Source organism: Schistocerca gregaria, chromosome 7 (genome assembly GCF_023897955.1).
Source record: "Schistocerca gregaria isolate iqSchGreg1 chromosome 7, iqSchGreg1.2, whole genome shotgun sequence".
NCBI classification, from domain to species: Eukaryota; Metazoa; Arthropoda; class Insecta; order Orthoptera; family Acrididae; genus Schistocerca; species Schistocerca gregaria.
The window spans coordinates 272,301,464-272,324,713 of record NC_064926.1 but is presented as its reverse complement, the minus strand read 5'-3'; the positions used below and the strand labels follow the sequence as shown (position 1 = coordinate 272,324,713).

At 37.4% G+C, this 23,250-nt stretch overlaps 1 protein-coding gene across 1 annotated transcript in view; it reads right to left on the bottom strand.

Annotated features, from left to right (window-relative positions):
* LOC126281971 (nose resistant to fluoxetine protein 6-like) overlaps nucleotides 1-23,250 on the bottom strand; it is a 316,561-nt gene that overhangs the window by 12,042 nt on the left and 281,269 nt on the right. Inside the window, exons 9-12 of the mRNA XM_049981346.1 lie at nucleotides 22,384-22,552; nucleotides 19,132-19,325; nucleotides 10,687-10,816; nucleotides 5,977-6,166 (exon numbers count right to left, since the gene is read on the bottom strand). Of these exons, the coding sequence (XP_049837303.1) occupies nucleotides 5,977-6,166; nucleotides 10,687-10,816; nucleotides 19,132-19,325; nucleotides 22,384-22,552 (683 nt within the window). The remainder of the gene's footprint in view (nucleotides 1-5,976; nucleotides 6,167-10,686; nucleotides 10,817-19,131; nucleotides 19,326-22,383; nucleotides 22,553-23,250) is intronic.

Genomic DNA, 23,250 nt, shown 5'->3' with positions numbered 1-23,250 from the left:
TAACAGGGGAATTTTTTGGATGGAGAGAATGTACTTCTAGGAGGTTTGGGCTTGGTTGACATGGTTTTGCAGGACTACGTTGGTGAGGGCTAAGGCCTGGCCGAATCTGAACAGGTGGGGGGCTTTGTGGAAGGACGCGTGGCAGCCAGAGATAGTTAATTTGATGGTAAGACCATTAGGGGGGGGGATTCCATGAGCCAAGCAACAATGCAGGAACAATAAGTGGGACTGGTATCTGGCTAGGGATAAGGAAACTTTTCTGTATTGACACAGATGGAAGGAGCAAGGATCCATGGCGGTGGAAAAAGGCGAAAAATTATGTAAATAATATAGAATTAAGTCTGAAAAATTTCGCAAAAATACCCCCAGATATATGTGAAAATTCATGAAAAGGATGAAATGGATGAAAAAGGGGGAAACAAAATGAAACCTGAAGGAGTTAACAAGAGCAAAAGGCAAAAATTCACTAAAATTAGCGAGAAGTCACAAGGATCAAAGTAAAGAATAAATAATAATAATAAATATATATTACTGTGTGTGCAGGTCTGAAGATGGTTAAGATGAAGAACGGGGATGGCAGACAAAACTGGATGGTGGAATTAGTGGGTGCTATCTGCATTGAAAGTGAGGACACCCTGTCCACATTCCTCCAGAACCTCAACACTTTCTCCCCCATCTGCTTCATGTGGTCCTATTCAATCCAACAAGCTACCTTCCTAGATATTCACCTACACCTCAAAGATGGCTACATCAGTACCTCCATCCACAGCAAATCTATTAACCACCTGCAATACCTCCACTCTGACAGCTGCAACCTGTTTCATACCAAGAAGTCCCTTCCATACTGCCTTGCCACCTGTGGTCGTTGCATCTGCAGTGATGAGCAGTCCCTCTTAGAATATACCAAGGGTCTCACTGAAACCTTCACTGACCACAAATATCCTCCCAAACTTGTACAAAAACAAATCTCCCTTGCCTTATCTTTCCAGTCTCCCACCACCTCCCAAAGTCCCACCGTCCGGCCACAGAGAAGCATACCCCTTGTAACTCAGTACCACCCAGGAAAGGAGCAACTGCATTACATTCTCCGCCAGGGTTTCTATTACCTCTCATCATGCCCTGAAATGAGAAATGTCCTGCCCACTATACTTCGTACCCCTTCCACAGGGGTATTCTGCCGTCTACAGAACCTAAACAACATACTCCTCTGTCCATACAGAACCTCTGCTCCCAATCACTTACCTCATGGTTCAAACTCCTGTAATAGACCTATATGCAAGGCCTGTTTCACACATCCTCCCACCACCACCTACTCCAGTTCAGTCACTAACATCACTTATCCCATCAAAGGCAGGGCTACCTGTGAAACCAGTTGTGTGGTCTACAAGCTAGGCTTCAACCACTGTAGGAATGACAATCAACAAGCTGTCTGTTTGTATGAATGGTCATCGACAAACTGTGGCCAAGAAACAAGTGGACTTCTGTGTTGCTGAACACGCTGCCAAACATGATATCCTTCATTTCAATGACTGCTTCACAGCCTGTGCCATATGGATCCTTCCCACCAACACCGGCTTTTCTGAATGGTGCAAGTGGGAACTTTCCCTGCAATACATCCTACATTCCTGTAACCTGGCCTCAACCATCGTTAGTCACTTTCCTCACCCATCCAGCACCTTCCCTGTTCCCCATTCCAGCACTACACAGCTGTCGTTCCACCACCACACCCAGTCTTTTTATTTCCCTCCTTTTCCGCTATCTCCCCCCCACCCCCCCTCCCCTTCTTGCGTCTCCTCTCTCTGCCCTCCATGTAACCTGCAGCACTCCTTATTTATACTGTAAGTATCCCGAAATAATGAGCAGCTGATACCAAAGATTGATTTGTAGGTGCCTAGAGCTCAGCAAGGCAAGGAAAAGTTGTAAAAAATTGATTATAAGAGGAAAGGATAAGTACTACTTATGGCAGTGTGTCAAGAGATACACCTGTATACATATCTCTCTCACACACATGAGTGACTATTATGATTTATGGAAATCAGAGTCACTCATACCAAGGACATATAAATAACTCAACTGTTACATGCACCCAGTCAACACTGCTGTACAACTGATTGCTTTTTAGAATGAGATTTTCACTCCGCAGCGGAGTGTGCACTGATATGAAACTTCCTGGCAGATTAAAACTGTGTGCCGGACCGAGACTCGAATTCAGGACCTTTGTCTATGAGGGCAATTGCTCTACTAACTGAGCTACCCAACAGAACTAGTACTTGAGAAAGAAAGGATACTGCGGAGACATAGCTTAGCCACAGCCTCAGGGATGTTTCCAGAATGAGGTCCCGAGTTTGAGTCTCGGTCCGGCACAATTTTAATCTGCCAGGAAGTTTGATTGCTTTTTGTCAGAAGCAAGACTTCCAGTGCAGTACCTGTGTATTCTGCACTTCACATACATGTGAAGGTTGAGCTGATGTAGCCCATTAAGCTGATGTAGTTTTGTAAAAAAATATTTAACATTTAATGCTTTTACGTCAGCTGTGTTTCAGTATAGTTTGGTTTTGACTTTTTTTTAGTCCCTTATGGAAGACTAATACAGGATGGAGATCAGTACAGAGTAAAACCCATGCTCACTTTACAAAATTGATTGTTAGCTGTATTCAAAGATGCTTTCTGTAACAACAGAGTAGCTCAGTAACAATATTTCACAATATATTTCAACATTTGCTGACATTTTGTTTTGTTATACTATGCTTGAGTGTACTTATTTCTTACATAAAATAAACATGTAAGATTCTCACTTATGTTAATGCAAACTCAGTAACTAAGGTTTCAGCAGCTGTTGTGGTCCCAAAAAATTACATTATGCCACTGAAAAATCTGTAGGTACTTGTGTACTGTGATATATAAGGAAGTTTCATATACGTACGAAAAGTTGTATTGTACTTACTGAAAAGATGATATGTTAAGCTGCAGACAGGCACAATTAAATGACACATCCATATAAGCTTTTGGCCATAGCCTTTGTCAAAAAAGAAAGAGAAACACACCATTTATTCACACTTCACACACACAGGACTGCCAACTCCGGCAGCTCGGGCCAGAATTCAGGGCATTCTGGTCCGAGATGCCAGAGTTGGCAGTCATTTGTGTATGAGTTGTGCTTGCTTGTGTGTTTCTCTTTCTTTCTCTGCTGAAGGCTGTAGCCAAGAGCTTATGTATAAGTGTCTTTAATTGTGCCAGTCTGCAACTTAACATTTCATCTTTACAGTAAGTGGCAATCTGTCTTTTCCTACATTGTTGATATTCCAGTGTGGAATTTCCATTGTTTGAAGTATCACATATGAAACATGTGGAAAAATACTTTCCTCTTTGTATGTTATCATTTGCCAGAAGCTTGTTTTGATATCAGGAGTTGTATGTGAGATACAATGGATGTTATGAATAGCATATTATTTGTGCCCATGTGCAGAAGTGAATGCACTACATACAATCCACTTCTTTGAGCTTGGGGAATAAAGCAAAATTTAACATACATTTCATAAGCAGCAATGTATGACTTAACATGGGCCAAATGTAAACTCATAGCATCTTATATTTTTCATTGTATTAGAATTTCATGTGGTGGGTTACTTAATTTCATAATGTCACAGTAAGTATGACCATTAACAAAATGCTAGGCAGTTCATACTGAAGCTGGTTAATGAGGCTAAGAGTTACGAGTGAATCAAATATTTTTACGAAATAGTTTATTTGTAATTGTTTGGCAATGATTTCAGAGCAGCCGGCTTGCATGCATTGTCATTCATGCAGTATAGCAAGTCTGCCACTCTGCCATGTTGCATGTTACCCCATGTGAAAGTTCCAGCTTGCAAGTCCGCTATCCCCACTAACTGGTGCCACCTAATGGACTTATGGCAAATCTTATTCCCTGTGAGATGGGCTTTAATAAGGTTTTCTGCTATTTTTTAATTCCAACAGTCTTCTTTACTCGATCCCAAAAGTTGGATGTCTGTGTCAGTACTTCCACTTGGTCAACAATCTTGATGTACCCAGGTGCCAAGCAGTGTATCTTAAGTGCCAACTTTTTGAGTTGAATCAAATGTGTGTGCTACTGGTATTCAGGGCAGTGTCATTCCACAGCTATGGTCATTTTACCAATCATAGCACACTGCATTGACAAGGAATGTGGTGAAATCATGATTTTTGGAGATCCAGTAACCTTTTACACTTCTCAGAAGTCACATAATTTGGACTAATTTGTGGAATAGGCATTACATCTTATGCTTCTATTAAATGTAGTTGATGCTACTTGATGATGTGGCAGTGTATGGTGTAAAGGCAGCCACTTCATGCTTTCTCTGTCTTCTAAATTTTGTGTTTTGAGAAGAGTACTCCACTATATAGTATGGTGATGGCTGACTGCAAATAGTGTGCCATCTGCTTTCTCCTGGCCAAAACAATCCCAAATGACAATTTGCTGCTCATTTCCACTTCAGCAGTGAGCGGTTTTTGTGATACATTTTTTCAGATGTTGTGGGAAATATTTTAATTTGTCTTTGCTAGGAGACCAAATCTGCTGCACAATAACATTTATTTCAATATGTTTTACGTGTATGACTGTGTGCTGGAAAGTAATATCTCTAAATTTTTTACGTGAAAACTCTTCATGTCTGGCATCAAATGCATCTCTCCCAATGAGAGATCAGTTTGTTGACGCCATTGCTGTAAAATGTTTGACTGATTTGATGGAACCACAATCTCACCTCTGCTTGCACACTTCATCACTATCAAAGTGAAGTCCTCAAAGCTGTTCTTTTAAGTTTTGGAAACAGATGAATATCAGATGGCATCAAGTTGGTACTGTGTGTAGGATGACAGTGAATCCAAGGCACTGAATTGTTGTAGATGTTGCAACATTTGTGTGTGGTCTGGCATTGTCATGCTGAAAGAGAGGGTGCTCAGTGTGTGAACGAGCTCTTTGAATTGGTGCTTTCAGTTTTCTGAGGATCTTGCAGTACCTTGCAGAGTTTATTGTAGTGCTTCATTGTCTGTGACCCTTCATGGTGGTATTCCATTGATGCTCTCTTTTTGGGACAAAAAGGTAAACCCAGCTTTAATCACCTGTCAGAATCATTTTAAGGAATATCACCATAAACAGCTGTCATTCTTATATGGATTTCAATTGGAGGCATGTTTTAAGCCATAAGTAACTCTATTACTGCACAATGTTTCTCACACATGGACATAATTATGTTACAGACCAGCATGTTACATGCTACAATGCAGTGCCATCTAGTGGCAGAGGGTTGCAACTTGCGTCAGCGAAGTGGGAAAAGTTGAGCAAGTAATATGCATCATGCATAATACCTCAACTGATTTGAGAACAGAATAAAAATTTTTGAGGCATTATTTTTCAGTGGGTCCTCATATATTGCTGCTGAAGCTGTCATGAGATTTTCTTTTTATTATTTTTCATGTGATGCAGCAAAAGCTTTTCTTATTGGTGGCATTTCCATAGCTTGCGTAACAAGCATTTTATGTTTAACTGTATTAATGTCAGTCATTGTTATAATATGTGTTGGCTGTAGTTCCCTTTTCTTGCTGAAGATGATGTCACTCCACAAGCAATTTCTGAATGTTTTACTATTTGATACAGAACATAGGGCATATGCTGGTGATACGGAACTGTACTTCACCAGTTCTTCTCCCCTTGTTGGCAAATATCAGTTATTAAAATTTCTTCCACCATTGACTCACCCCTCTAGAAACTGTTGGAGGGTATTGGCACAGAGTGTGTTCAGCAGGTCTCTGAGAGCATCAGTTGTAGAAATGTGATGTCATTAGATGATAGGTCTTCTTAAAGAAAATGTGTAATACCAGCTCAAAAATCTAAAGTTTCCAATCGATAAGGTTTGTTGAAGTTTTAGCTCATGTTTCACTCTTTCTTGATATTTTATTTGCAATTGATATCTTTCTTACCAGAATAACCAGAATGGCACGCCAATATAATCCAGCAAAGGGCACTGCTCCAGGCAAGAGGAGCCCATGCGGCGAAAGTAGCTGCCTCATATACATTGTATACATAGCTCAGTTTGTAAACATTTTTAGCCAAAAGGATTGAGCAACTGGCTAATACAGTAGCAGCAATCCACCCTGTAGCCACAAGTACCTGCAGACAATGTTAAAAAATGCACTGTTATTAAATTCCTTAAATTATAGCTACAATGTTCATTCACAATTATGAATATTATGGGCTGGAGGTGTGGTGTGACAGCCAGCTAAAAAAACACACGCAAGCAGTATGCTGTTGCTGAATAAATTACGGAGTATAGCTCTACAGACACATTTAAAGTCATTTTTCTGAATTTTCTGATAAGAACTACCTCTCCTGTTAACTCCCATCTACCATGTGCTTGTAACATACATATTGCTCTATTTCCTTTTAGATTCTTCCTTCATCCCCTGTCTATTTACATTCTGGACACTCTCTGCCATCACTTGCCTGTTTCTTAGATATTTTCCTTTTTACACTCTTTTGCAAGTTTACTTCAATCTTGCTCCCTTTCCTACCCCTTTATATTTTGTTTACATCTGCACCTGCTAATTTCTCTCCTGTTCTTTTTTGTTGTTTGGCATGCACATATGCACATGAGTGCATGCTCACCCACCCACCCACCCACCCACACACACACATGGGGTAGGAATGTGAGAGGGAGAGAAGACAGATGCCCAGGCTAAGTGTGTGACGCACAGTTGCTGAAGCCAGCGTTGAGCAACACACACTGAAGGTGACATGGGGACATTAACTGGGAGAGAATGACAGGATTGAAGAAGGGGAAACTGATGGTTGGAAAGCAAGCCACATGCAGCTCTACACAAATTGGCAAAGACAGGTGAAAAAAATCCAAGAAGATGACCATATGATACTGAACATTTAGCAGTGAAAGTTGAGTAAAATAGGTGATAGCATAAGCATATTAGAAGAAAGATTACCAATGATACATTTTACAGAAATAATTTATTATGAGAAGGCTTAGTGCAAGGCAGATGTCACCTATTTTGAGTGCTGCCTATTAAAAAGTGCAAAAGCTAATTTCTTAGCAATGTCCCATTTTTCAAGGAAATATGAGAAGTGAGATCATTATTTCATGTCAGAAATGGAATAGCATTAAAAGGGTTGAGTGGAGCTATTGGACTAGACCAAATAAGGTGAAACCAGTTTCACTGCAGAAGTTATGACTAGTGCTTTCTGGATTTTTTTTTCTCATCAGTTGCTTTACATAGGGTAAAATAATAACTGGTGAACGGTACATGGGTCTTCTTTGACAACAGAGAACTGAGGACTTCATAGTATAAATTGCTGGAATATCCAGCCCGTTCACTAAATTTGACACTATTTGACTTTAATTTATTCTGTCACCTAAAGAAATTTTAGTATACATAAAAAAAAGAAAAGAAAAAAAATTAACACCTATGAAGATTAATATCATATTACTTTTTCACTAAGTCTATTTTAGTCAATTCTTCTATATATATATATTTTTCCCATGTGGAAGTTTCTTTCTATTTTTTATATATATATATATATATAGAAAGAAACTTCCACATGGAAAAACCCACATCCTTTCATTTTTCCCTCTCCTTCCTTCCTTCCTGACGAAGCAACTGCCAGTTGCGAAAGCTCGTAATTCTGTGTGTGTGTTTGTGTGTTTTGTTCATGTGCCTGTCTGCCGGCGCTTTCCCGCTTGGTAAGTCTTAGAATCTTTGTTTTATATATATATATATATATATATATATATATATATATATATATATATGAAACTTCCACATGGGAAAAATATATTAAAAACAAAGATTCCAAGACTTACCAAGCGGAAAAGCGCCGCCAGACAGGCACAATGAACAAAACACACAAACACACACACAGAATTGCTAGCTTTTGCAACCGATGGTTGCTTCTTAAGGAAAGAGGGAAGGAGAGGGAAAGACGAAAGAATGTGGGTTTTAAGGGAGAGGGTAAAGAGTCATTCCAATCCCGGGAGCGGAAAGACTTCCCTTAGGGAGGAAAAAAAGACATGTGTACACTCGCACACACACACATATCCATCCGCACATACATGTGCATATATATATATATATATATATATATATATATATATATATATATATATATATATATATATATATATATATATATATATATATATATATATATATATTGGGAGAGAGGTTTGGAGGAAAGGTTAACTACTGAATTGGGGTGTTGTGGTTCCAGATTGTGTTGACTAGAATTTTGAGGTGTTGGGCGGAGTGGAGCTGGAAGTGGGAGATTGAGTAGATGGGAGAGACTGGGTCTGTGTGCAATGAGAGGCAGTTATATCTATATATATATAGATTCCAAGACTTACCAAGTGGGAAAGCGCCGGCATACAGGCACAATGAACAAAACACACACACAGAATTACTAGCTTTCGCAACCGATGGTTGCTTCTTCAGGAAAGAGGGAAGGAGAGGGAAAGACGAAAGGATGTGGGTTTTAAGGGAGAGGGTAAGGAGCCATTCCAATCCCGGGAGCGGAAAGACTTCCCTTAGGGGGAAAAAGGACAGGTGTACACTCGCACACACGCACATATCCATCCGCACATACACAGACACAAGCAGACCAAGATCTGCACACTCGCACACACACACATATATGTCTGCTTGTGTCTGTATGTGCGGATGGATATGTGTGTGTGTGTGTGTGCGAGTGTACACCTGTCCTTTTTTTCCCCTAAGGGAAGTCTTTCCGCTCCCGGGATTGGAATGACTCCTTACCCTCTCCCTTAAAACCCACATCCTTTCATTTTTCCCTCTCCTTCCTTCCTTCCTGACGAAGCATATATATACTTCTCGAGTTGTAATCCGGTGTTTATGCACAGAGCTCCAATTGCAGTGGAGAGAGAGAGAACTGTTTTGCTCCCAACTTCGATTTATTAACTGATTTAAGGATTACCATACTGGCATATCTTTTAACAATGCTGAGGTTTTCATTATATCTGTCACAATTATTTTAGCACTTGGTCAGCTAAAAATGCATGTACTCTATCTGTTCTACACTAACAGAAATATAAGTTAAAATTGTGAAAGGTCAGAATATGATCTATAATACTCAAAGGCAGGTAATGAATACATTTTTTTTCACAGCAGTGCAGGTCAAGATAATACATGGTGTCTATACTGAAATTCCCTACTTTGTGAGGCAACTTAAAATTAGTAAATTGTCCTTTGTTTCAGGTCTGAGTTGTCTGTTGGGTGCTGAAGGACTTATTGCTGCCTAAATTTTTCAACATCTGGCACACTTAAATTATTGTTCATTGAAGCAGAAATGGCATCAGTTCATGAGAAGGCACAAACTGTGCTTTGGTATGCAGAGTTTAAATCCACTGTTATGGTGCAAAGGCAGTTTTGTGGTGTTTACAGGAAAGCAGTACCAGATGCCAAGAGCACAGAAGCATGGCACAGTCGGTTTGCAAAGGGTCATGTAGGAAGTCAGCAGATCTCTGAAGAGCAAGTTGAGAATATCCGCCAAATATTTCAATGAAGTCCACAAAAATAAGTTTGTCAACTTCATGAGAACTTCAGATGCCTTGTGCAATGTTCATAAAGTCCTTGGAAAGTATCTGTGTCTGTATTCATACAAGATGCAGATTCTGCAGGCCATAAAGCCTGATGACAAGCAGCGACGAAACGAATTTGCATATGAAATGCTTAATCGAATCGACCAAAATCCTAAGTTCTTGTCAAGTGTAATGTTTTCTGATGAGGCCACATTCTGTGTCACTGGAACTGTGAACAACATTTGAATCTGGGGGGTGCACAATCCACACAGTGTCAGGGAAAAGGCATGAATAGCCCAAAAATGAATGTTTGGTGTGGTCTCATGTGTGTCACGATAATTGGACCATTCTTCTTTGCTGAAACAACTGTCACAGGAACACCGTACCTAGACATGCTAGAGATCTTTGTCTTTCCCCCAAAGTTGCAGACTTGCAACCAAACCTTTGATTTCAGCAAGATGATTTTGCATCTCGCTGGTCACTGGATGTTCAGAAAGCTCTAACTGGAACATTTCCAGGGCACTGGATTAGATGAGGTGCACTCATGAATTGGGCTACACATTCTCCTGGCATCACACCATTGGACCTTTTTCTATGGTGCTACATCAAGAGAGGGCGTTCGGCACTGCAGCACGGGATATTCAAGACCTTCATAATCGGATTGTGGAAATCTTTGACACCATTCTTTTGTACGTGTTGTATCAGACCTGGATGGAAACCAAAAACAGACTCAACATTCTTTATGTCACTGCAGGGGCTCTGTTTGGATTTGTTGTCACCTCAGGGACTCTGTTTTGATTTATTGTTGTAATTTTTTTAAACTTATTTTCACATACAATAAAGTTATATCATTTAGTGTTAGTATGTGGAACACATTTAAAACAGGGAATTTTGGCATAGACACCCTGTATAAGTACTAATTTTGGATTATTCTTGTTTTTCTCGAAAATATGGCAATGACAAGGTGATATATTAGCTTGCTGCCCTATCTTCCAACACATGCTGCAAGAGGAATGCACAGATGCATGAAATAATTGAAGCAAACATCTGTTGGTTGTAATCTAGTTGTAATCTACTAATTTACTCCCACCTTTGGAATCCTAAGAGATTTTTCCATTTTCTTCATGTAAAAGCCTAACAATACTCCAAAAATGTAGGGTGACGCCCTTGGAAGAGGCAGTCCATACATAATGTTGGCTGTCCTGTAAAGCTGAGATGGCCTGAAAATAAATTAAAGTTATTAATTTATAAAATTTTCATAAGTAATGAAAAATGAATGTTAGCAATGCTACACACAAAATTGCCTACAACAGTTAGTTACAGAAAGTAGACCAACCAATGTAAAATCACAGTCATAACAAAATAATATTCACAAGGAAAAGTGAAGCACAAAGAAAATAATATGAGAAAGTGTGGTGAAAGTGGCAGATGTGTCAGGCAGAATCAAAGAAGGCAAATAATATGAACAGAAAAAAAGGCCAATGGATTTTGACAGCAATGATTGAGATTCTCCAATGTTTAATAATGTGTTAAGGTTTCAGTTGACAGTTATTGGTTAAGAGTAGTAATAGATCTAGAAAAATAATGCCTGGCCTAAGGAGGCAAGCAATAGACAAAATTAAATATATTAATATGAAATGAAAAAGAATTATAATGAATGGAGAGAGAGAGAGAGAGAGAGGGAGAGAGAGAGAGAGAGAGAGAGAGAGAGAGAGAGAGAGAGAGAGAGAAGGACTTAAGATAAGGAGAAGTGTAGACAAACAGGTTTCCTAAATGAGAACAGCCCAAGAGGTGATGTGGAAAATGAAAGCAGTAGAGAGTAGAAGAAGAGAAATAAACACTTTTGAATAGCACCTTTTGTAGATCAACATAGAACATGAATGGGGCCATTTATATTATTTAGAATTCTGATGCATACATAAATAAGGAAACTAAACAGTGTTTGCAAATGACTCAACTGATGTGTAAGAGCTATCCACTTCATAAGATAAATGTTGCATATGATGGGAGAAGTGTAGTATTTTATGGAAGAATGGTACAGTTCAACTGTAATGGAGATGATACATACATTACAGGACTTTGATGCATTCAATGGCTTACAGCAGGAATTTCAATTGGTCTGGATCACAGTGTGAGGAGAAACTGTAGTGCCCACATGTCTATAACTGTGTTTTGGATTGAATGTTTTTCTGGAACATTGTACTTCTACTACAAGAGCATAATAGGATGCAGAGTGAGTGTACACACTGCATTGATACATATGTACACATAAAAGCAGGACATTTTGAAAAATCCAGGAAAACCTGAAGAAATCCTACAAAAATATGTTTTGCACAGAAACTGAACCCTTGCACCTTGTCTTTTAAGAGAGTGTAATCTACAATATTTTTGGAAAAGCACATACTGCAGATAATGTTCTCCATCTTATGTACATGTGTGTGCATCTTGTCTTCAGGTGCCCCACTGCTTGTCTTGAATGCACTCTTTCACAAAAAAAGTGGTGTTTCCTAGTTCATTGCAGGGAATTTCATTCACACTGAAAAAAATGAAATGACTGTATGCCATTGATAGCTGGAAGTCCACACCTGAGAAAGTTTGGCTATTGAGTTGCAAGTCTTTTCAGTTGGTGCCATGTTGGGCAACTTGTGAGTCAATGATGATGATGATGACAACACACCACCTAGTCCCTGAGCAGAGAAAATCTCAGATCTGGCCTGGAATCAAACCTGGGCCCACTGTGTGGCAGTCAAATGCACTGACTTCCCAGCCAAGGGGGCAGACTTCATTCCTATTGTTTTTAAGGTTGATCAAAGCTTGAACAATATATGAGAATGAATTTTTCACTCTACAGCAGAATATGTTCTGTAATGAAATTTACTGACATGTGAAAACTGTGAGTGAGATCAAGTCTTAAATCTAGTCCCACTGACTTTCATGAGCAGTATGTTTGTCAAGTGATCCAATTTAGCACTCATCACAGCCTCGGTCAAAGTTTAAGTCCACCAGAACCTCCCAAATAAACCTCTGAACTCTTTTGCAGCTTCCATATATGTTACAAATGAAATACAATAGTTTGTTTTAAAGCTGTAATAAAAGTAAACATTTTAGAGCTTCCAGAACTGGTAGTTCGAATGTGAGTAATTCTAGACACAAAACTATCTACACAAAGGAAGGAGGGATAAGTTGGGGTAGGTTGTAAATGAAGACTAAGATAAGAGCATATTATCAAGTCAAGCAAAGAAGGATCAAAAGGAAAAATAATAAATTATATTTTGTTTAAGTTATTAACAGACTTTGCACAAATGAAATAGCTATAAACATTGAAAAAACACAGTTCATCCAGTTTTGTGCTGTTATAAATACCCCATCTCAAATTAGTATCATGTACAACAAAAAATAACGTCAAAATTTTTAGGTATGCATAATTCAAAATGTAAAAACTATGTAGTAGACCTGCTGAAATATTTAGGTTCAGCTAATTTTACTGGAAGAATAACTACCACCTTTAAGGACATAAAAATCACACATATTTTACAAATATTCCATTCACTGATGTTCTACAGTATGATATACTGGGACATTTCTTCACTTAAGCATAATATCTTCACTGCACAAAAGAATGTACTGTTAATAAGAATTATGTATGGGGTTTATTGATGTACATTTTGCAGTCAATTATCTTTGCCAATGGGAATATTAACTACAACCTCACAGTCCATTTATTCAGTGATGACATTCTTCATCCACAGTCAATTGCAGTTTGGGAGTAACAAGGATGTTCATAAATACAATACTAGAAGCAAAAATTATCTGCACTTCCTTCTACTGATTTTCTGGTGCAGCCAGTAGTGAAATACAAAGCTATAAAATTCTATGACAATCTGTCCACAGCAATGAAATATCAGACAGGAGTGTTTTCAAACATACATTAAAGTTGTTTCACCTTAGCATATTCTTTGGTGAGTTCTTTATTAGAAATATGTGCTAAATTACAAGGCCTGTAAATTGCCAGCATAAGTTTCATTTTTGCAAATGTGGCCTATGAAACATGAAACTAATTAGTTAACTGACATGTTCATCAGAATATTTCACATCGGGATTGTTATTCTGATCAAAAATTGACAGTTTTCATGGTAACTGGAGGAGAATTCCTAGTGTTACATCTATTATCAACCTCAGTAATGTAAGTGAGACAGTGATACAAACTGTTATGTGCACCCTATTGTTACTGTATGACAAAGATGAAGACCTTTCCCGAAAATGCTTACACCAGGGTCCTACATAACTTAATATTTAATTGTGGAGAAGAGTGCAGAGACCATTTGAGCTTATTATCATGTCTGTCCTGTTGTTATGTACATTACATTTGATTCAAAATAGACCTTAATTATTAGTCTAAAATGTCATTTAATGTCATCTAACATTCTTTCATGTCATCAAATATAATCTTATGTCATTTGGTGTCATCAAATATCTTTTAGTGTCATCTAATTGTAGAGACATCTCACTCCTTCTTGTGTTCTCCAAAATTTTTGAGAAACTAACTAATAACCAAATCAGGGACCACATTTCCAGAAATGACATTTTAACAGAAGCTCAGTTTGGCTTTCATAAAGATGTCACTACTGAAAAAGCAATATGTTATCTTACAAGCTCCAGCTTGATGATGGTGAAGAGGAACTACTCTGTTGTCATTGTATGTGATCTTGCCAAGGCTCTTTGATGGACAGATCATAAAATTCTATGAGGAAACAAAAATGGTATGACATTAAAGATGGTCTCTCTGTTTAGATGAAGTAATATCTTAACAACAGAAGACACAAGGTCAAAAATTATATTCAGAATGATATCCAACAAGATTCAGTGTTTGGCCTAGCATCATTGCTGACCAGCATAAATAATTCACCAGATATATTGTGCTCTTACTAATCACAAAAATATACTGAAAAAGGACCTTAGCACATCCATAAGAGATACAGTGAGGAGAATAATAGAATAGGCTGCTTTATAACAGACAGTTTAATCCTTACTCTTATGAAGCAGTTAGCAGTACCAAAAAACCAGATGTGAGTTAGAGATGCTGGAAGTAGAGACCAATGAGCACACAATGGGAGATGCTCCATTTGTGATGTTCTTAGATGCCCAAATTCATAAGAAATTCAGGTGGTTCTAGCACATGGATAAATTGGTAAAAAGCTCAGTTTTTCCTGGTTTACACTTGGAAATCTCTGTCTCTATGATGACCTGCAGCCATTGTTGCCTGCATTCTTTCACTCATACTGTACTATGGTATAATCTTCAGGTAGAATGCAGCTAATATCAACAAAGCATTTTTATATGGAAGTTGCAGTAAGAACATTAGGTAAAGTTGATTGCATACTACCTCGCACAGCCTTCTCAGGGACCTTAAACTTACACGCCAATACATATGCTTCTAATGCCACTTGTAATTAATAAACAGGAGTGAATGTGAAACAAGCTGTGAATTTCACAACTAATGAGAAGCAAAAAAAATTTTCAAGAAGGCTATACATGCATGTGGAGGGTTTACAGGTTGCTAAGAGACATCAAACAGGGGAACTGGAAATCCCAAGATATTCAAAACAAAGTAAAGAGTAAAATTTTCTCAGGCTCCCTGCTGCTAAATAAAGCACTTATGCATCTACAACTTTTTCGGTGAGTGTTTCTTGATCATTATCAAGCAGTAAATGATTGCGGTGTAACTGCTGGTCTTGGCCTTATACAGCCACATTCTTGAGCATCATGTCATTGATGCACAGTCCATCACTATATACAAACACGTTTTCATCTTGTGTCTGCTGTGCCCACTTTAACTTTGTGATTGTCTGGTTCCGTGCTGTACTCAGCTGCAAGCCACAGTCTTTATTGAAGGTGTTATTATGTATTTTGATTTCTGCAGCTTCTTTTATTATGCTATTCCAGAAAACAGTAGCCCCTGGGATGAGGTGTCAACAGATATAATTTTATGTTCATTTTCTAAAGCATGTTCAGGTACCACTGAATTCCCTGGATAACTTTGTCACAAACATCTCTCCTGTTCAATCCAATGCTCTTCTACTTTGTACATTGTTTACCTGGCATAATACTGTCTGCAATCATACAGCATTCTGTAAATGCTGGGAGCTCTGAGATGTGTGTAATCTTTCATAGGCCTTATGAGATGGCACATTTTAGTTGGAAGCCTCATGACTGATTTGATATTATAACTCTTCAGGAGCCAGCTAACTGCAGCCAGCTAACTACAGCACCTGAAACATTAACTGCAGCAGGATCAAAAATTAGATCACAGTGTTCCATTAAAACTACTGTAGTGTCACCAAGGCCTGCAGCAGCCTACAATCAAAAGAGGAGCTTGAGGCCTAGAAAACCTGCTTTACTAAATCAAGATTTTTTATGGTTTTGCAACAAAAAGGGGAAAACCATGACTTAGGTAAGGCAGTCAGAAATGACACTCAGAAAAAGATCAGTTATCTAATGAGCATGTGCAAAAACTCACCCATCTTGAAACCTAGCAACTCACTTCCTCAAAAAGTCAATACTAAATGTGACAAACTGTGTATCTTCCATCAAAATATAAGGGGGCTAAGAAGTAAACTAGAACTGTTGACAATGAATATTAGTGATAGTAATACTATTGATAATGCTGATATCCTTTGTTTTACTGAACACCATGTAAAGGAGAGTATCAATACGCTGAATCTAGATGGCTATCATATTGCCTCTCACTTTTGTAGAAACAGTGTGCAGAAGGGTGGTGTAATTATATATGTAAAAAAGAATATAATGTATAGATCTCTAGAGCTCACAGAATACTGTTTTAATCAGCATTTTGAAGCTTGTGGTATAGAAATTAGCACCAAGACCCTGTCACTCATTGTAGTAACAGTGTATAGGGCCCCACCAGAGAAGCAATGTATGTTCTTTAAGCAACTCAAATCTCTTCTATCCCATAGCTATTCAAAAAATAAAAATACTGTAGTATTAGGAGACTTTAACATTAACTTTCTAGATTATGATAGTAGTAGAGCTGACCTGCTGCATATAATGAACACATATAACCTCACACCCATGGTAGACTTCCCCATAAGGGTTACGAACTACTGTTCAAGTCTTATAGATAATATTTTCATTGATGAGAATAGAAACACCAATGCAACAGTGAAACAAGTCCTAAATGGTCTTTCAGACCTTGATGACCAATTGCTAACTATCAATGATATATGCCCACACAAGAAGGACAAAGTCTGTAAAAGGTCATTTAGGGTAATTAATAATGAAAATCTTATGATCTTCAACAGTTATCTTCAACTCATTGACTGGAGTCCAATTTATAGAGCACTGAAAGTCAATGACAAATTAAACCTTTTTATAAATGAATTTATGCGCCACTTTGAAGCTGTTTTCCCTCTAAGAACTCCAAAGAACAAGTACCAGGGCCATACCAGCAAACAGTGGCTCACAAAAGCAATAAAAACATCATGTAGGACTAAAAGACTGCTTTACGTTTCTCTGAGAAATACTAATGATCCTGAAATAAGAGCTCATTATAAAAGGTACTGCAAGATCTTAAATGAAGTTGTGATAAAGGCAAAAAGTATGTTCATCAAATCAGAAATAGATAATTCTGGCATCTGGGCTATTATTAAAAGAGAAACTGGTAGTTACTCAAATGATGCAGAAAATATTGAAGTTAGACATAATGGGAATATCATTGATAAAGGTGAAGATGTTGCAAAAATTTTCAACAAGCATTTTTTGACTGCAGTAGATAAAATAGGGTGTAATGGTTCTATAAATGAGGCTCTGAATCTTTTACAAAGAAGTGGACTTAGTGTAACATCCCAGATTAGCATACCTCCTGTCACTGTTGAAGAAATTAAGAAGATAATAAAGACTATGAAAACCAAAAACTCAACTGGTATTGATGGTATTTCCATCAAAGTGTTGAAACACACACACATTTTCATTTGTGAAGTCCTGTGCCACATCTTTAATGAATCAGTGAGACTAGGAATTGTCCCTGATAGACTTAAATACGCAATGGTGAAACCATTGTACAAGAGGGATGACAGAAACGAAGTAACCAATTATCATCCTATTTCACTCTTAACTTGTTTTTCCAAGATTCTCGAGAAACTTGTACACAGAAGGATTCTTGAACATCTTAGTAAATACAATATTCTCAATAAAAGTCAATTCGGTTTCAAGAAAAACATCTCAACAGAAGATGCAATATATTCTTTCACCAATGCAATTCTTGAATCAATCAATAATAAAATGTCTCCAACTGGAATTTTTTGTGACCTTTCTAAGGCATTCAATTGCGTGAACCATGAGATTTTTCTGAGAAAGGCAGAATTTTATGGGTTAACTGGAGAAGCAGGGTGCCATCTCCAGTTCCTCATTTGACCCTAGTTTAATATCCTATAGCATAGGTACAGTAAGACAGATGTTTGAATGTCTACATAAATGGCTGCTGGCCCAGGCTACATCAAAACTTTTTACCCCAAGTTCCTAGCTCGAGTAGAAGCAAGCACCAAGACCCCTCCAAAGTGGAATTCTGCACATGGCCTTTTCAGACATATTTGTTACAGTGCTTTTGTTCTGTAATGGCAGGCCTATTAATTTCAGTAATGTTTGTTATCTTCTAGTCAGCAACGTATTTTGTGCCATTGCTCTGAAATGTGTAGGTCATTATTATTTGTTTTCTGCATTACAAATTGTCATGACTAAAAGATGTAACTGCCCCAGTGAATTGTTCAGTCTCTCATCATGTTCTGAAGTTTCACTTAAAGATTCTCTCATGTAGGAGAACCTGCGTTGAAGAGGAATGGCAACAGTAGCTCTCCAAAACTAATTATGTGGACTGTATTAATAATTAACTATAATTAAACAGATGTGTTTGTATAAGTAAAAATAAAGCTATTTTAATAATAAAAGTGCTGTTACTTTTTTTAAGAAAAAAAAACTAATAGCTCCTGCTTCCTCAATTATGCTTAATAACCATTGTGTTTCTACTACTGTTAGCATGTAGCTCAGCCAGTCTTGAACATTATATTCATGTCACCAAGAAAGATTGCAGTTTTCAATGAGCTGTATAAGGTCTTTAAAAGGTTCTTTATGTAGATCACGAATAAGAACAGGTCAAATGCAGATTCTTGATGGGTATCATATCTGATCTCTCTGAATTAGCTTTATTACTATGGTTTACTCTGTTAACATTACCCTCTGCTTTCTGTTATGCAATTCAGACTCCATTCATATAAGAGTGAGTGGTTAATACTCAGTTGTTGGCTGTCACAATACAGAGTAGGATGCCAGCAGAGTAATTGCTATAGTTTTCAAGTACTTTGTGACAAAATTTTCCTCCTTCCTCTGTCAGTTTCTTTCATATTTTTGCTATCCCATATTTTCATCATATTTTATCTCTCATTATTTGTGAAATAAAGTTAATCACACATAACAACTTTTATAGCTTTACACTAATATTCTTATTAGTATCAGGGGTACTTACTTGACACTGTGGAATATGACAATAGATAGGTTATGCTCCACAGTTTTACTGAACCTCAACCATGTAGATACTGCATTAATAGAGAACAAAACAACTGTTCCAGCTACAGCATTCATATGCAACAAATATAGCATCAATGGTAGAAATAAGGATAGTTGCATATCAATTGCCAGGTGATGAGTATGTGGCCCACACTGTAATATAAAAGGGTTAGTAGCATTTGCCTACACAATTACAACTTCTTTATTAATAAAAGTGAAGAAAAACAGTTTAATGCTTGCAGTCCACTTTCTACATGTTCTTACATTGATTAAACTGAGGTGAATTATTGAATTAAGACACCGTAATAGTAACTATATGCATAAGATGACACTAATGCAAATATGTTCTCAAGCCATCATTTAGTTATTTTTCACAAAGGGTTTTATTTAACTTGTCTGTTTATATGATGGTGTTCACTATTATAACCTTCTGTAACAATGATAGCACTGAGATGGAAGGTTCACAAGGTTGGTGAAACATCTTAGTAAATTAGCTTACTACACCTTTTTTCACTCATTGCTTTCATATGGCATCATATTTTGGGGTAATTTATCACCGAGGGATAAAATATTTATTGCACAAAAGCGTGTAATCAGAATAATAGCTGGAGTCCACCCAGGATCATCCTGCAGACATTTATTTAAGGATCTAGGGATATTCACAGTAGCTTCTTAGTATATACACTCTCTTATGAAATTTGTTATTAACAACCAAACCCAATTCAAAAGTAATAGCAGTGTGCATAACTACAATACTAGGAGAAAGGATGATCTTCACTATTCAAGATTAAATCTAACTTTGGCACAGAAAAGGGGTGAATTATACTGCCACTAAAGTCTTTGGTCACTTACCAAATAGTATCAAAAGTCTGACAGACAACCAACAAGTATTTAAGAAGAAATTAAAAGAATTTCTGAATGACAACTCCTTCTACTCCATAGAGGAATATTTATATATAAATTAAGAAAAAAAGAAAAAAATAAACAAAGAAAAAATTATAAAAAAATAAAAAAAACACAAAAAAATAAAAAAGTTGTTATATTAACTTAAGTATGTTGTTAAATTAACTTAATTATGTCATGTATTGGAAAATTTGACTCGTTCCACATCATTACGAAATATCGTATTCATGATCCATGGAACTAGTATTAATCTAATCTAGTGGTAAGAGCAACATTTCAGAGCCAAAAGTAATGCAACACGTGAACTTTGGTGACAAGTTACAAACTTGTGGTAAACAGACACAGCTATATACCTTTCAAGGCCCAAACACTTCCAATTACACAATTCTTAAGCTGTTAGTATGGTCAGACTTTCCACTATATCATTTTTCCCCCAGAGAACTGATCCTGTAGCATTATCAGAGAGCAGGAGTGGAGTTTGGAAGGTGTGGATGGAAGATAGTTGAAGTTAACACTTATTAATCAGTCTGTAAAGCACGCTCAGGTAGTGAAATAAGTAGTGCATTGGATACAAAAGGAAGGAAACAATGGAAAAATCCAGGATGGAATGTAAGAATGAGAAGGAAAGTTGCCATTCATCACATAGCGGAGACGCTGAGTCGCAGGTAGGCACCAGAAAAAGACTTTCACACTTAGAGCTTTCGGCCAATGGCCTTCATCAGCAATAGACACACATACGCAAACACACACACACTCACACAAACACAACTCACACACATGAGTGCATTCTAACCAACTGAAGTGTGGTTTCATTTGCCTGAGACTGCAGTTGTGTTTGTGAGTTATGTTTGCATATATCTGTGTGTGTGTGTGTGTGTGTGTGTGTGTGTGTGTGTGTGTGTGTGTGTGTGTGTGTGGAGGGGGAGGGGGGCATATGTGTGTCTATTACTGACGAAGGCCATTGGCCAAAAGCTTTAAGTGTGAAAGTCTTTTTGTTGTGCCTACCTGCGACTTAGCATTTCCGCTATATGGTGAGTGGCAACTTTCCTTCTCATAATATGGATACAAAAGGAAGGTATTTTCCAGTCTATGCACAATTTTAACTTGTCACAAATGTTCATTACATAAGCCATTAAATAAAAAAAATACATATGGTCCGAAGAATGATGCAGAAATTGTACACAAAGCAACAAAGGCATTGCAAATATGATCACAGCATTTATCATATTTACCATACAGATGAACAGACCTGTAGTTTGTATATTCTGTTAATGGCAGCATAGTATTTGTTGAAATATTTTAAGTAAACTTAAAAATGTAATGTATTCTGTTGTGAGTGACATTATTACATACCAAATAGTGAGACAAATAATATTATAGCAGTGGAAACATTGCCAAAAACAATCAATATCTATGTATGAAAAAATGGTGATGGCTTAGCACATCACATTGTCTTGGTGTGTTGCAGATTAGTGAAGTGTCTTCAGGATGGGTACAGACATAAACAAACTGTGATATTAAAATAATGACATACTAATGCTTTAGAAAAACATTGTTTATTATTTTCAAACTGTAAACTGTGGATTTATAAGAAAATAAAAAAGTAACTCTATTCTGGAATAAAAAAGAGCAATTTCAGGTCACTACATGGATGGAGGACTGACAGTGATTAACATAAAGACATGCTCAAGAAACACTTTTGTTTTAAAGGGGTAAATAGTATGGACTTTCATTTCAACTGTTGTTCAGTTGTGTGATTTTGCCTGGCATCATACTTTCATTCAATTGTTGCTATGATCCAGGACAAGTTATGTAAGTGGCTTCCTACCTGCCAGACCTGACTTACTAATTTACATGTAACTGATCCACTGAAAGAAGCATTATGGTGGGTAGAAGCATTATTGGGGGGGGGGGGGGGGGGTACATTTGTGATCTAAGAAAAGTCTGGGAAATGTAGTGAATGAGTAGCTACAGAAACAACAAGTGATTTTTCAAGGTGTACCCACTCACAATGTGAGACAATAATTCCATTCAATATTATTGATATTGTGCTGAGGAAATGATTTTTCACATTTGTCTTTAATAAACATGAAATAAAATACAATCAAGGCTTTCATTTGAAAGCTCATTGTAATTCTTGATCATAACTTAAAGTTGCTGTTGATTGCCCTCTAGTGTTTGTTTAGTGGCACTCTTAATATGCAGTCTGATGCACTGCGTCAGTTTTTAGTAAACTATGGTTATATGATTACAGCTTATTAGCTGCACTGTCCATACACTATAAGAATTTTTAGGAGAGTTTACAAACCATGTCTTCAAATGCAAAGAAATTTTGCATATATAATAAGTTTCTCCATCCATATTGCTTGCAGAGCTGAGAATTTTGATTTATGACCTCTCCCCACATAGGCCCTTCTCCTAGGTGATCCATTATATAGCCACTCACCAGAACAAAGGCAATAAGTGCTGGAGTCAACCTGGAACAACAGTACTAGTACTTTATGTTATATACATTATGTTGTCATCAGTTTCAGATCATGTTTTAGCAGTGATATAATTTAGAATAAACAATAACAAATACACCAATCTTGTCATAAATGATCATGAAATAAAACAAAATCAGCAAAGTTCCAACAAGTGCTAGTTTTATCAAATTTGTTTCAATGCATTTTCTTGTGGAATAGTTGGCATCTTCCTTCAACTAAGCAATAATTCAGGTTTTTTAAGAATTTCTGTGAAACTCTCTCATGACCCAAACAAAACATTTGACTATTTGGGTTGCCTCATTTTTATACACTAATGAGCCAAACCAGGATGCTCACTTGTCCAATAGCATATTGGTCCACCTTTGGAATGCAATACAGCAGTGATTTTATATGGCAGGAATTATGTACATCCTTGGTAGGATTCTGTAGGTATGTGACACCAGGTGTCTATATACAGGTCACACAGCTGCCATAAAATATGGGCTGGTGGTTTGTGGGCATGGAAGTGGTGCTTAATAAGCTCTCATATGTGTTCCATTAGATATGGATCAGGCGAATTTTGTGGCCAAGACATAGATATGAGTTAACTGTTGTCTCCTAAAACCACTGTCTCTGTGGAATATTTAGTTTTCTTGCTGGAAGATCCCATTACCTTGGGGAAAGACATCAAGGATGAAGGGGTGCAGATG